This window comes from Penaeus chinensis, chromosome 11 (genome assembly GCF_019202785.1).
Source record: "Penaeus chinensis breed Huanghai No. 1 chromosome 11, ASM1920278v2, whole genome shotgun sequence".
Lineage (NCBI taxonomy): Eukaryota > Metazoa > Arthropoda > Malacostraca > Decapoda > Penaeidae > Penaeus > Penaeus chinensis.
Window position 1 is genome coordinate 23629061 of NC_061829.1, and position 15000 is coordinate 23644060.

The window sequence follows — 15000 nt, forward strand, 5'->3', positions numbered from 1 at the left end:
AGTAACGATCCCTCTGACGTTACATAACAATTCATACCAATTTAATTACACTATCATACGGATGATGACATATTGGGCAACGATGTTACGCGCGACATGTAATAAGTTCTATATTTACCGGAAACTCACATGACTCGACCCAACATTCCTGATAACACCATGTGCTGCCAGTCCGTAGAGTACTATCTTATCAAATCCCGCACACCCACAAAACAAATGCTACAGTAATCGTATCAAAACGCACAAATAACATCCGTAAGAGCTTACTAATTCACGCAGGATCAATTACATTCAAATCTCCTTTCCAAAAAGGTTCACTATGTCATTCTGTAAGCAGTGCCTGACATTGAGCCGCGAAGGACCAAGGGTGTAAACAAGGTAGAAATGTGCCCGGTCACTCCCTCCGATTCATCCCTTACTCGTCACCATGTTGCTACACATCCGCGGCGCCCTCGCGTGAATTGATTAAAGTATGAATAAGAGGGAGAGTGGGTGGGTGGGTGGGTGGGGGGAAGGGAGGGGAGGGGAGGAGAGGGCGGAGTGGAAGGGGAGAGAAGAGGAGAGGGCGGAGTGGAAGGGGAGAGAAGAGGAGAGGGCGGAGAGGTGGGGGAGAGAAGAGGAGAGGGCGGAGAGGTGGGGGAGAGAAGAGGAGAGGGCGGAGTGGAAGGGGAGAGAAGAGGAGAGGGCGGAGTGGAAGGGGAGAGAAGAGGAGAGGGCGGAGTGGAAGGGGAGAGAAGAGGAGAGGGCGGAGTGGAAGGGGAGAGAAGAGGAGAGGGCGGAGTGGAAGGGGAGAGAAGAGGAGAGGGCGGAGTGGAAGGGGAGAGAAGAGGAGAGGGCGGAGTGGAAGGGGAGAGAAGAGGAGAGGGCGGAGTGGAAGGGGAGAGAAGAGGAGAGGGCGGAGTGGAAGGGGAGAGAAGAGGAGAGGGCGGAGTGGAAGGGGAGAGAAGAGGAGAGGGCGGAGTGGAAGGGGAGAGAAGAGGAGAGGGCGGAGTGGAAGGGGAGAGAAGAGGAGAGGGCGGAGTGGAAGGGGAGAGAAGAGGAGAGGGCGGAGTGGAAGGGGAGAGAAGAGGAGAGGGCGGAGTGGAAGGGGAGAGAAGAGGAGAGGGCGGAGTGGAAGGGGAGAGAAGAGGAGAGGGCGGAGTGGAAGGGGAGAGAAGAGGAGAGGGCGGAGTGGAAGGGGAGAGAAGAGGAGAGGGCGGAGTGGAAGGGGAGAGAAGAGGAGAGGGCGGAGTGGAAGGGGAGAGAAGAGGAGAGGGCGGAGTGGAAGGGGAGAGAAGAGGAGAGGGCGGAGTGGAAGGGGAGAGAAGAGGAGAGGGCGGAGTGGAAGGGGAGAGAAGAGGAGAGGGCGGAGTGGAAGGGGAGAGAAGAGGAGAGGGCGGAGTGGAAGGGGAGAGAAGAGGAGAGGGCGGAGTGGAAGGGGAGAGAAGAGGAGAGGGCGGAGTGGAAGGGGAGAGAAGAGGAGAGGGCGGAGTGGAAGGGGAGAGAAGAGGAGAGGGAGGAGTGGAAGAGGAGAAAAGAGGGAGGAGTGGAAGAGGAGAATAGAGGGAGGAGTGGAAGAGGAGAGGAGAGCGGGGAGTGGAAGGGGAGAAGAGAGGAGAGGGAAAGTGGAAGGGGAGAAGAGAGGAGAGGGAAAGTGGAAGGGGAGAGGGAAAGGGGAGAGGAGGAGGGTGGAACGGGAAAGAAAGAAAGAAAGAAAGAAAGAAAGAAAGTAAGAAGAGAGAGAGAGTGGAAGTTTGAGAAGGAGAGTAGAGACAAAAAAAAAAAAAAAAAAAAAAAAAAAAAAAAAAAAAAAAAAAAAAAAAAAATCCACCCTCCCCTCTTCACGAAAACATCCGCGCAAGTGATCATATTGCCTTCCGAAGATCCGAAATCCCCGTCCGCCACACAGCTCCCGCGATGACCCACTCCCCAGGCCAAGTCACGTAACCCCCTCGAGGCTCGCGGTAAGGGGTTGCGCGACTTTCTCCAGACAGGTAATAGGAGAGTTTACCTGGCGGGCCTTTGGCGTGATGGAGGTGGGGGGGGGGGGAGTGAACTCGCATGTTGCAGTCTGACAAAGCGTTAATTAGTATATAGCGGGGATTCGCAGCGGATAATGATAAGGAACGATAATGGTGATCATCACAGAACTACTGAAAACTGGATTGTAATAATAATACTGTAATGACAGTAATAGTAATAGTAACAGCAGCAGCAGTAGTAGTAGTAGTAACAGCAGCAGCAGTAATAGTAAGAGCAGTAGTAGCAGGGGCAGTAGTAGTAGTAGTAGTAGTAACAGCAGCAGCAGCAGTAGTAGTAGTAGTAGTAGTAACAGCAGCAGCAGCAGCAGCAGTAGTAGTAGTAGTAGTAACAGCAGCAGCAGCAGTAGTAGTAGTAGTAACAGCAGTAGTAGCAGCAACAGTAGTAGTAGTAACAGCAGCAGCAGCAGTAGTAGTAGTAGTAGTAACAGCAGTAGTAGCAGCAGCAGTAGTAGTAGTAGTAGTAACAGCAGCAGCAGTAGTAGTAGTAGTAGTAGTAACAGCAGCAGCAGTAGTAGTAGTAGTAGTAGTAACAGCAGCAGCAGTAGTAGTAGTAGTAGTAGTAACAGCAGCAGCAGCAGTAGTAGTAGTAGTAGTAGTAGTAACAGCAGCAGCAGCAGTAGTAGTAGTAGTAGTAACAGCAGCAGCAGTAGTAGTAGTAGTAGTAGTAGTAACAGCAGCAGCAGTAGTAGTAGTAGTAGTAGTAGTAACAGCAGCAGCAGCAGCAGCAGTAGTAGTAGTAGTAGTAGTAGTAGTAACAGCAGCAGCAGCAGCAGCAGTAGTAGTAGTAGTAGTAGTAGTAACAGCAGCAGTAGTAGTAGTAGTAGTAACAGCAGCAGCAGTAGTAGTAGTAGTAGTAACAGCAGCAGCAGCAGTAGTAGTAGTAGTAGTAACAGCAGCAGCAGTAGTAGTAGTAGTAGTAGTAGTAGTAACAGCAGCAGCAGTAGTAGTAGTAGTAGTAGTAACAGCAGCAGCAGTAGTAGTAGTAGTAGTAGTAGTAACAGCAGCAGCAGTAGTAGTAGTAGTAGTAGTAACAGCAGCAGCAGTAGTAGTAGTAGTAGTAGTAGTAACAGCAGCAGCAGCAGTAGTAGTAGTAGTAGTAGTAGTAGTAACAGCAGCAGCAGCAGTAGTAGTAGTAGTAGTAGTAGTAGTAACAGCAGCAGCAGTAGTAGTAGTAGTAGTAGTAACAGCAGCAGCAGCAGTAGTAGTAGTAGTAGTAGTAGTAGTAACAGCAGCAGCAGTAGTAGTAGTAGTAGTAGTAACAGCAGCAGCAGCAGCAGTAGTAGTAGTAGTAGTAGTAGTAACAGCAGCAGCAGCAGCAGCAGTAGTAGTAGTAGTAGTAGTAGTAACAGCAGCAGCAGCAGTAGTAGTAGTAGTAGTAGTAGTAGTAACAGCAGCAGCAGCAGTAGTAGTAGTAGTAGTAGTAGTAGTAGTAACAGCAGCAGCAGCAGTAGTAGTAGTAGTAGTAGTAGTAGTAACAGCAGCAGCAGTAGTAGTAGTAGTAGTAGTAGTAGTAGTAGTAGTAACAGCAGCAGCAGCAGTAGTAGTAGTAGTAGTAGTAGTAGTAGTAGTAACAGCAGCAGCAGCAGTAGTAGTAGTAGTAGTAGTAGTAGTAACAGCAGCAGCAGCAGTAGTAGTAGTAGTAGTAGTAGTAGTAGTAACAGCAGCAGCAGTAGTAGTAGTAGTAGTAGTAGTAGTAGTAACAGCAGCAGCAGCAGTAGTAGTAGTAGTAGTAGTAACAGCAGCAGCAGTAGTAGTAGTAGTAGTAACAGCAGCAGCAGCAGTAGTAGTAGTAGTAGTAGTAGTAACAGCAGCAGCAGCAGTAGTAGTAGTAGTAGTAGTAGTAGTAGTAGTAGTAACAGCAGCAGCAGTAGTAGTAGTAGTAGTAGTAACAGCAGCAGCAGCAGCAGTAGTAGTAGTAGTAGTAGTAGTAGTAACAGCAGCAGCAGCAGCAGCAGTAGTAGTAGTAGTAGTAGTAACAGCAGCAGCAGCAGTAGTAGTAGTAGTAGTAGTAGTAACAGCAGCAGCAGTAGTAGTAGTAGTAGTAGTAACAGCAGCAGCAGCAGTAGTAGTAGTAGTAGTAACAGCATCAGCAGAAGTAGTAGTAGTAGTAGTAACAGCAGCAGCAGTAGTAGTAGTAGTAGTAGTAACAGCAGCAGCAGTAGTAGTAGTAGTAGTAGTAGTAACAGCCGCAGCAGCAGTAGTAGTAGTAGTAGTAGTAACAGCATCAGCAGAAGTAGTAGTAGTAGTAACAGCAGCAGCAGCAGCAGCAGTAGTAGTAGTAGTAACAGCAGCATCAGCAGTAGTAGTAGTAGTAACAGCAGCATCAGCAGTAGTAGTAGTAACAGCAGCATCAGCAGTAGTAGTAGTAACAGCAGCATCAGCAGTAGTAGTAGTAGTAACAGCAGCATCAGCAGTAGTAGTAGTAGTAGTAGTAACAGCAGCATCAGCAGTAGTAGTAGTAGTAACAGCAGCAGCAGCAGTAGTAGTAGTAGTAACAGCAGCATCAGCAGTAGTAGTAGTAGTAACAGCAGCAGCAGCAGTAGTAGTAGTAGTAGTAGTAACAGCAGCAGCAGCAGCAGCAGTAGTAGTAGTAGTAACAGCAGCATCAGCAGTAGTAGTAGTAGTAACAGCAGCATCAGCAGTAGTAGTAGTAACAGCAGCATCAGCAGTAGTAGTAGTAGTAACAGCAGCATCAGCAGTAGTAGTAGTAGTAGTAGTAACAGCAGCATCAGCAGTAGTAGTAGTAGTAGTAACAGCAGCATCAGCAGTAGTAGTAGTAGTAACAGCAGCATCAGCAGTAGTAGTAGTAGTAACAGCAGCATCAGCAGTAGTAGTAGTAGTAACAGCAGCATCAGCAGTAGTAGTAGTAGTAACAGCAGCATCAGCAGTAGTAGTAGTAGTAACAGCAGCATCAGCAGTAGTAGTAGTAGTAACAGCAGCAGCAGCAGCAGCAGCAGCAGCAGCAGTAGTAGTAGCAGTAGCAGCAATAGAGGTAATAATAAATAATAGATAATAGATAATAGATAATTGATGATGATAATAATGATGATAATGATGATAATGATTATAATGATTATAATGATGATAATGATGATAATGATGATAATGATGATAATGATAATAATGATAATGATAATAATAACAATAATAATAATAAATAAATAATAATGACGATGATTATGACAATGATGACAATGATGACAATGATGATAAGATAAAACTGATGATAACGACGGTAACGGTGGTGGTAACCACATGATACAAATGAACATTTTTAACATTGCTAGTGCATATGTAAAATAACCAACACACATTGTTCTCAGCCGGACACCCGCCAACAGCCAGAGCAGATTGCAAGGGACACAGCGAGCTAAGTTACCATCTTGAGATTGCATAATATACTGCCTAAACATCCTAACTCAAACCACCAACACCGCAGACGTTTCCCTAAGGGCCTTTGCAAACAGAGGAGCCCAACAGTTAACAGTTACTCCTCTTGTGCAAAATCCATTCACAAACTTCTCCAATCAGCCGGGGAGCGCGAGGTTTGCATTGAATATTACATCATTCTTACCACGGTCGCACAAACTCGCCCCCCCCCCCCCTTTCGCCGACCCCGCCCGCCGAACCACGTCACAAACAAGAGGACGGACAACAGCATCCCTAGAAATGATTGCAGCATATTCTCCGGCCCCTCAACACCACCACCATGAAAGTCCGAGCGCCTCTGTCCGCTGACAGCAGCCGGACCAGAAACCAATGTCGTAAAGTATTCCTTGGGTCTCATAAAGGCGCGGAAGAAGCAGGCGGGGGTGGAGGAGGAGGAAGCAAGACGGACTGAAAAATGAACTGTGTGGGAAAAAAAGGAAGGAAAGGGAGAGAAAATGAGATGGGAAAAGGGATGGCGAGAAGACGAAAACGTGGGATAGAGACGAATGGAAAAAGGGAAGGGAAGATGAAGAGTCGGATGGAAGGGGGATAGGGGACATGAAAATAAGAAAAGGATGGGAGAGGTAGGGAAAGAGAATTGGGAAGAGGTGAAGAGGAAGAAAAGAGGGGGAAGAGGGGGGAAGAGGGAGAAAAGGGAGAAAAGAGGGAGAAAAGGGAGAAAAGAGGGAGAAAAGGGAGAAAAGAGGGAGAAAAGGGAGAAAAGAGGGAGAAAAGGGAGAAAAGAGGGAGAAAAGGGAGAAAAGGGAGAAAAGAGGGAGAAAAGAGGGAGAAAAGGGAGGGAAATTGGAACGAAACAAAGAGGAGTGCGAAAAGAGCAGTACAAGCGATATCTACGAAGGACCAAGTAAACTGGGTTATTTGCGCAGGGGAGGCATCAATAACAAAAAAAACGAAAAAAAGGAAGAGAAAAAAATGACCTCCCGGAGAACAGCAACTAACAGAGAACCAATACATGGACCAAGGTACAGAACACGAAAGTCAAAAAATAAAAATGAACAGGAGGGACTGCAAAGCATACAAACAACTAAAAATCCAAGTTTAAGCTACGTCTATCCAGTGGAGCATCAACCGTCGTCGCGAGAGCTCACACATGGTCCTCTTTCAAGGATAGCTTTCAAAATATAGGCTACACACCAAATAAAAACACCATGGATATTCACCAAACAAATCAACCAAAATCAGCAAGCAGCAGACCCTCTGGCGACCCCACAAGAAAAAGTCCAATTAATTTGCAGTATCCATATACCTGATATGTCAAAGTGCATAAAGCAGTTATCAAAGACTTATGGCAAGGGAGAGCGAGACGCGGCAGCACGAGAGAGGACGGGCGAGGGGAAGCACCAGGCGAAGGAAGGGTATATACAAGCTAACATCAATAGGGCATGAGGGGAGCCTTGTTGTGTGTCGGTACGATGTGTGTGCGCGCGAGTGCGAGGACTGATATCTACACGCGTACACGCCCAGCCGCACCAGCTACAAACATGTATAACCCCTGCTGCCCCTTCCCTACGTCTCTGGAAGGGTATGGTAATCATCCTCTTTTCTAGTGTTTGCATCAAATACATACACATGTGTAAAATAATTAGAGACAATGAGCATGTCCAATCTAAAGTCATTGAACTCTGTTCGTCGATTATTAAAAGGATCAAGCGCAAATGAGCAATGTTTTGCTTATACGTCTAACATAAACAGACATCGCAGGCAACTAATGCTAAAATCCTCCCACTCGCATGCTAAACAATACCGACGTCACCTCAGGGTATAATCAACACCCTGCCAAGCTTAACACGTAACAACACACACACAAATAAACAAATGGACTTTGACTCATGCGCAAGGTTATGTAGGATCATCAAGCTATATAACCCACCAATAGATGTTTTAACCAATCAACCTTCCCCACTGTAAACGTTACGCATGCTAACTGGGTCACATCCATGTCAAAGGTGAGAGCCTAGTTTCTGACGCGTTGTTTTGACAAAGATACATGTGCGTCTTAAATCCTAAACAAATGAAATGGCCTCTTGCAACTAAGCACATAAACACCCGAGACACGAGGACACATTGCAAGCCTCAACTCATCCTCGTTTTCTCATAAAATGAACGAAAAAAAGAAGGAATCTTGGTGTCGTCCCTGTGAATGAACCTGCCGCCTCCCCCTCCTCCCCTCTTCCCCTCCGCGCTCGCATGATGACGCACGCAATGCAGACAGTTGGCTTGATAACGGCCATTTAACGTCCTTTGGCTCCGGGGAATCTCCTTCATCCTTGGCCCACATACCCGGAGACCCGCACCCAGCCCTTCCTCACTATGTTAAGTGGCCCGGGGTAATGCCCAGTCTGGGGAGTTCTCATTCTGGATCGCCTTGCCCATATCACTGCAAAATTTCTTCCATTTTATTATTTAGTATTCACTGAGACACAGCCCTGGTTTGAACACGCCTTCCCTTTCATTTATCACCTTATTTCATCCCACATTCCCTTCTCTTTCCAATATACGCCCTCACCAACTTCGGCTCGTTCATTCCTTCACTACCTCTCTCCCGGGCACCATCTATCAGCATGCGTAATGGTAGAACGCGTCAGAATCAAATTCAAAATGCCATTAATCAAACTGAAATCATGAAAATTGAAAAAGACAAAACTTCGGAAATTACATTAAAGCCAACAAACAACACAAGATACCAGGTACACAACAGAGACAAGGAAGAGTAAGGCAGATGACAAGGGCGCGAGAGAGAGAGAGAAGGAACAACAAGAGAAAGAGGGGGAAGCAAGGGAGAGAGTGTGTGAGGAACTGGGAAGGAATGGGTGGGGAAGGGGCGGGGAGGAGATGGGTAAGGGGATTCAGATAAATCCCGAACCAGACAGAGCTTGATTCTAAATCGCAGAAAAAAATAATTATGAAGATCAAAATGACAAAAACAATAAACAAGGCCAGCAAGTCAGCCACGCACCAAGAAAGAGCCAGGTTAGCAATATCACGTTACAACCGCCAACGTCACCAGCACCAGGCGCGGCGTTGGGCCACTCCTGCCTTACACTGCACCAACTTGCAGGGCACAAGATTCATTGGAAAAGCCGAGGGAGGGAGAAGGGGGCTGTCCAATGACCTACTGTATCTTGCTCAATTTGAATGAACGAACGCGAAGCATGATTTCTCTTTGAACGCATGCATGCAAACACGTCACGAACTTATACACGTTATTACTGATATTTTACTCACATAGGAGTGGCTAGTCTGTGTTACGTCCTGGAACAGGTGTAAATACGAACGCAGAAAGCACTGTGAAAGAGAAGGAGCCTCTCCCACGCTTCGGGTTCTGCGACTTAATGCCTTGACAACTTGGACATTGTACACGGACTTCCATTTCTGACGTTTGTAGGCCTAAGCGAGAAAAAAAAATGGTGAAAAGTTCATATTTGAGACTCAGCAATGCAGTCCGTAATATCGGGACCTCGCAAGATTATTTCTAGTCCCAATCCACATAGTTTCAGACCATCAAATGCCGGCCACAAATAGCAAAGTACCGCCCTCTTCTACCATGATTGGTAAACAAAGTATCAACGTTTGCCCATTATCCCTGTTGTTTAGCAAGACCGTTTGGGGTATTCACTGAATTTACACGCGAGGCGTAAATATCTTTTTAACTACAATTTTAGAATGTATTGCGGCATTTTAAATGAACATCCATATTATAGTCATCTCGGCTTCGTTCGTGATCAGTTAGAAACAATTTTCACTCATACATTTCCAGAACACACGAATGCAAAATAACAAAAAATACAAATCAATGAATCTTGGTGCGCATGGACCACTGGCCAATGTCTGAATGGCCGACTTACTTTAAATACTAATGGCCTTCGGGGGAATCGTAATGCTCATCCACCTCGAAAAACATCGAATGCACCAAATTGGCATATTTCGAAATTTTGAACAAGTAGATCTTTATACTTTTAAAATATACGTATCTATTTTTTTGTCTCACACATGTGGTCAGCAAAACCATCGGTATTTCTCAATGCACAATGATTCTAAATAGAAAACAATACGATCATTAAAAATAACTATTCAATTATGAAAAAATCAATATCAATTTCAGACCACTGAGTAAGTCCCCTTTCTACCCTTCCGAAGAGCGGAACCCAACTAAACCCGAAAGAGCCATAAAAGAGTATCATTCAACCGTAAGCGAGGCCACCCCGGACTAAAACGTGACAAAGTCGGCAACAGTTACGCCGTGCGAGCATGGGCGGCGCCGCGGTCATGCAGTTGCAATGAACTTTGAATGTGATCATCTTCCTGGGTCACACGAGGAGAATTACAGATGCGTTTTAAGGTTAACGACTTGCAAGTGTACGGCGCATCTGGGGCTGTGGGATGGGCCTCACCTTTGTCATTTTGGAGTCTTTCGGCGAAGGAGGGATAGCTTCCCTAACGATTTTTATCTTAATGTTGTCGCTTTTCCTTTACTTCGTGGATTTAAATGGTTAAACATACCAACTGAAACACAAATAACGCTGACTGTACAATATCTATTTTTTGATGATTTGTAAATTGTATTTGCAATCTTCAGTTCCAGGATAAAATGCAAGTCATTATTATACAGCAATTCCTGTATAATCATTTTTAACAGCTCAAAAACGTTAAAATTTTGAACTAATTGATATAGTTCTATGTAACCAATAAGTTTTTTTTTCAAGTAAGCAGCCTTGGAAAAAAAATTGTAAAAGGTCAAAGTTCCAAAAATGGATGGTATTTGCCAGACTACATGTAGGCCTATCACTTATACAGAAAGAATTTTCAGGATTCCGCGTGGTGATATTAATTTCCTATCGATTTCCATTTACGAAGAAATAATGGGAACCAAGAACTATGCATCAATACCATTTGTTACAAATTACCTGTGTGTATTTAGATCTACTTGTGGATGAGTATAAATATACATACGTGCAAACATACACTCGACAGAGAAGAGATTGGCTGATATGTATGCATGCACTTAAAAAACATACCAAAGCGTGCGGGGAATACGGAGGTATGCTTCTCGTTGCAATTTGAAAGGCATGGTAATATAAAAAACCACACTACATTATCAGAATAATAAATTAAGACTGAGGTATATGGGCACAGGGTTCCACGTAAGGCAATTTAGAAAGTGAAGGTCACAAGTAAAGTGTGTATGGGTGCCCCATGTGAGCTGGAATCTAAGCCTACAATGAGTAAGTGTAACGTTTGACTGGACTAAAACACTCACGTACAGACCAAATATGCAAGCCAATACAAGGCTCCGAAAGACTAGAATGACACTCACGTAATTTCCATGATCTCTTCGATAGATTGGGTGATCGATTCGGGTTCATGATGACCTGAAGGAAAGAATCTCCATCCACAACGGGACTTCACGGTAACGTTCACCAATCAGCTGGCTTACTCACGACTGTAAACAACCACCTTGTACCTTTATTTCACGCGCCGTAAGCACAGTTATGGTCATTAACACTAGCTCTATGTCAACCTGTGATGCTGGAGATCCTCGTGCACAAACCGGGTATTTGTAATTCACCTCAGCTCTCGCCTATCGCATAAAATATGAGGAGAGGCTGTCACACTCAACCCGACTCCATTTGAGGTCTCTCGGGGCACTGCCGGAGCGAGAAGCAACGGCGATTGTCATTGGTTAGACTGCGGGAGGCAACTCGCTCAGCAGCCAATCAGAACTCTTCTTTCGATTTATCATGGCTTTCATGAAAATAAAGTCAAAATAAGAACTATGATTTTTTTTAAATATTGTGTTTCTGGTTTTATATTTAACCCCATAGATATAAACTTCAACGACTCTGAAATATATGATATAATGCTCAAAGGAGTATTTCAAGGTGCTGTATTAGTCAAACGCTAGTATTAAAAGTGTAAGTTTCGTTTGACATTTCGGGATTATCTTTCATGATGTAAACATGTTGAACAGAGTCATTAACAATAGTAACTATTCTCCTATTTTGTGGCAGTCATTTCGATGTCTCATCTCCAGACAATGTCACAACTCTCCAGGGAACACCACATATGTGCAGGGACAATCACCAGAGAAGAGAGTGCGAGAATACTTCTACTACATCGACCACCAAGGAATGGTAAATTTGTTGTAACACGGTCATGAATGAAGTGAATTACGACCTTGTATAGAAAATGATTAGCAGAATTGTTTATCGAAGTCCACAAATCTCAAAGAGCCAAGTTCAATATGTTATGCCCTCCAGAATTTCGTGTCTGACAAAGGGCTAGAAACCTCCAGGACATATATTCAGATGAAATGAAGTTTGCCAGAATCTGTGGTGATTTATAATTTGCTGAATATTGCCAGAACAGAGAGATCAATGTATTGCTTCATGCATTTTACTTTGAACTTTAAATTTAAACTGTTGAAAGTGTATTTAGCCAGCAGCCAATCAGCTAGTTCTAAATATAGGCTAATTTCATTGTTAGTGTATATACCTTTTCCTAGGTGCAGCAGACCTGGTTATACCGTAAATAGACTAAGTACTATGTATTCTAAGAAGAGTGGCTGCATACCCATGAGCTTTTCTTTTTGGGAGGCTGTCTTTATTTTTTAAAATTATTATATATATATATATATGTATATATATATATATATATATATATATATATATATATATATATATATATATATTTATATATATATATATATATATATATATATATTTATATATATATATATATATATATATATATATCTATATCTATATATATATATATATATATATATATATATATATATATATATATATATGTGTGTATATATATATATCTATATATATATATATATATATATATATATATATATATATATTACATACATATAAGAAATGATTGCTTGTCTTTCAATTAGTTTATATATTTATTTTTTATGATAATTTATTTGTAATTTAACCCAATGTTGCCGTGGAAAATTAAAAGAAAAAAAAGGGAAAAATACTATGCTCATTTTTTATATTTTTTGTGAAATGTCTTTGCACATAGATGGCTCTACTAGCGCTTAGCCACAAAGGACCTTGTGACCTTACCTGATTTGAATTGGTGGAAAAAATGTAATTTTTACTAGTGCCATGAATATTGATGGTGCTATTTTTATTATAAACATTATAATTACTATAATGTTATAAATATTAACATAACATAAAATATTATCGTAAATTAAAGAATAGGGTAAATGGGCGAGACAGGCAGTACTCTAAATTGGCTTATTGGTGACTTAGTACAAGTGTAGCCATCTGTGTGTAAAACCAATCAAACAAGTAACTCACAGTGGGCATGGCACATACGTACACATCATGCCCGTCGGCATTGGGTTAAGAGTTTGTATTTACATGGTTGAATTTATTACTTGCAGATCGTCATATAAGCATAATTTTAATTATTTAAAGATATGTTGTAATCCTAAAAAACATGACAAGGGAATTGATGTTCATGTCCAGTATTACACTTGGTTGAATTAAATTGTTAAGAATAGTGTACATGGGTAACTTGGATCACTGAGAAGTTATCTTGCATGTGTGTTTTGCTGTCCACTAAGCTGATTACTGCAGTTTGGAAGAGCATATTATATAATGGCAAGCATAGGGTAAAACAGAGATCATACCCGTCATTATGATATTTTGCAGAATTCTTTGTAAATGATATTGGATGTGTTGAGGTCACCTTAAAATCTCAATCTCAATTTCAGTGATGTAAGTTGCTAAAACTTAACACATATCACACTTATGGGAGTACAGATGGCTTATGCAAAGGGTTGGAAATCCCATGGCCACAGCAGTTTCTGTAACATATAGGGAAAACACTTTTTGTCCTTCATATAATCTTAGAGAAAATGTGGTATGAAGATCATACATATAGTCTCAGTTTCTTTTGATTTTACTCCATATAACTTTCGGTATGCATGCTTTTATCATTTTTATTTAAAATATCATATGGAGTACATGAAGTACACCAGGCTTATGTAAGGAGTTTGTTATCTATGGCTGCAATAGTTTCAGTGACATATTGAGAAAACACTTTGTCCCTCACATAATCTTAAAAGAAAATGTGGTACGAAGTTTTAACATGTAGTTAAGTTTCATTTTACCCTATATACCTTTTGATATAGGTGCACTTATTATTTTTATGTAAAGTATTGCAGATTAATAACTAGTTACATATTATGTGCATTATTAATTTTGATAGTGTCCCAGGCTGCCTCTTACAGAATTCAGAGGATTAGCAAGGAGTATGAATATGTCTAATTGAATAAAGGCTAATTTTGAAATTCATAATACAGAGTAATAATCACATTTCTTATTTAACCTTATATATCAGGGGAAGCTGTGTGGAGTCACTAGAATTAGGAGATAAGATGATTATCATAGATATAAATAAAAGTATACAAATCCAGTATTTCAAGGCTCTAGTACTGAAAAGAATGTCTTACTTTTGCAAAATATTTCAGTTCCAGCAGCCTATTTATCGTGCTCTTATTGCAATGATAAGACTGTGTTATGCATACAGACCTTAACCCAGCTACTGTGCAATTCAGGTTTCTGGACTGTTCTTGGGTTCACAATAAATAGCAAAAAGAAAAAAGAAAAAATTGTCAGTCATCAGGATGGAGGGGTGGCCAGCAAATGGTGAAGCTGAGAGCATGGTCAGGAGAGTGTCAGCAATTGAAGGATGGTATTATCACTTTCAGGTTCATTGGATTTTAGCCTGACTTGGCTTGGATGTTTGAAATGCAGCTTAGAACATTTGTAATTTTAAGGTGTCTAGTACAGTTGCACTCGTACCATCTTAAAATGTCTGGTGCAGTTGCACTTGTAGTGTCTTAACATAAGATATATGATATGTCTCAGTTTACAATTTAACTATAGTTATATGAGACTTTTAAAATTTGTAACAAGCTTTCTTACTATTCTCTTCATCATTTTCACATGCCATTGCCAACAACTTGCAACCCAGTATCATTCTGCAGAAGAATCTTTTGGTATCTTAGCTATAGTTATCCATAAGTGTTGTCATTTTAGCGTACATAGTGCACATTATTAGTAAGATATATCAGATATTGCTATAACTAGTATGGTATCCATCAATTGTATATGGCAACAGAATTTTTAGTATGGACAGCATTCCAGTGTATTGTTGAAGTTAAATGATTATAAAGGTGACATTAACCATACTCTGTAAAGGCATTTTAACACCTATACGTTTTCTAGCAGTTTCTTCACTACCCTTTTTCTATAATATCTAGGCTGAGCATCAGTTTATGTAAACCTATGATTCAACAAGAAGCATCTTCCTAATAATTTTTCTTAATAGAAATTAGTAATAGTACAAAAAAGTTATACAAATTACCTGTTGTATAGTTTTTAGGTGTCAGAAAAAACACTAGTATGCAAGTTTATTTTCATCATGATATTCCATATAGCTATTGTGACATCATCTTGTAATTGATCTCTTTTTTAAAAAATGGCATTAACTAATT

At 41.7% G+C, this 15000-nt stretch overlaps 2 protein-coding genes across 2 annotated transcripts in view; one reads left to right on the top strand and one right to left on the bottom strand.

The window, feature by feature from the left end:
- LOC125030844 (katanin p80 WD40 repeat-containing subunit B1-like) overlaps positions 1-11109 on the bottom strand; it is a 225043-nt gene extending 213934 nt beyond the window's left edge. Inside the window, exon 1 of the mRNA XM_047621166.1 lies at positions 10786-11109. Within this exon, the coding sequence (XP_047477122.1) occupies positions 10786-10834 (49 nt within the window). The 5' untranslated portion in view covers positions 10835-11109. The remainder of the gene's footprint in view (positions 1-10785) is intronic.
- Positions 11110-11409: 300 nt separating this feature from the next.
- Positions 11410-15000, top strand: part of LOC125030568 (UPF0598 protein CG30010-like) — a 13077-nt gene continuing 9486 nt past the window's right edge. Inside the window, exon 1 of the mRNA XM_047620686.1 lies at positions 11410-11602. Coding sequence (XP_047476642.1) covers positions 11429-11602 — 174 coding nt within the window. The 5' untranslated portion in view covers positions 11410-11428. The remainder of the gene's footprint in view (positions 11603-15000) is intronic.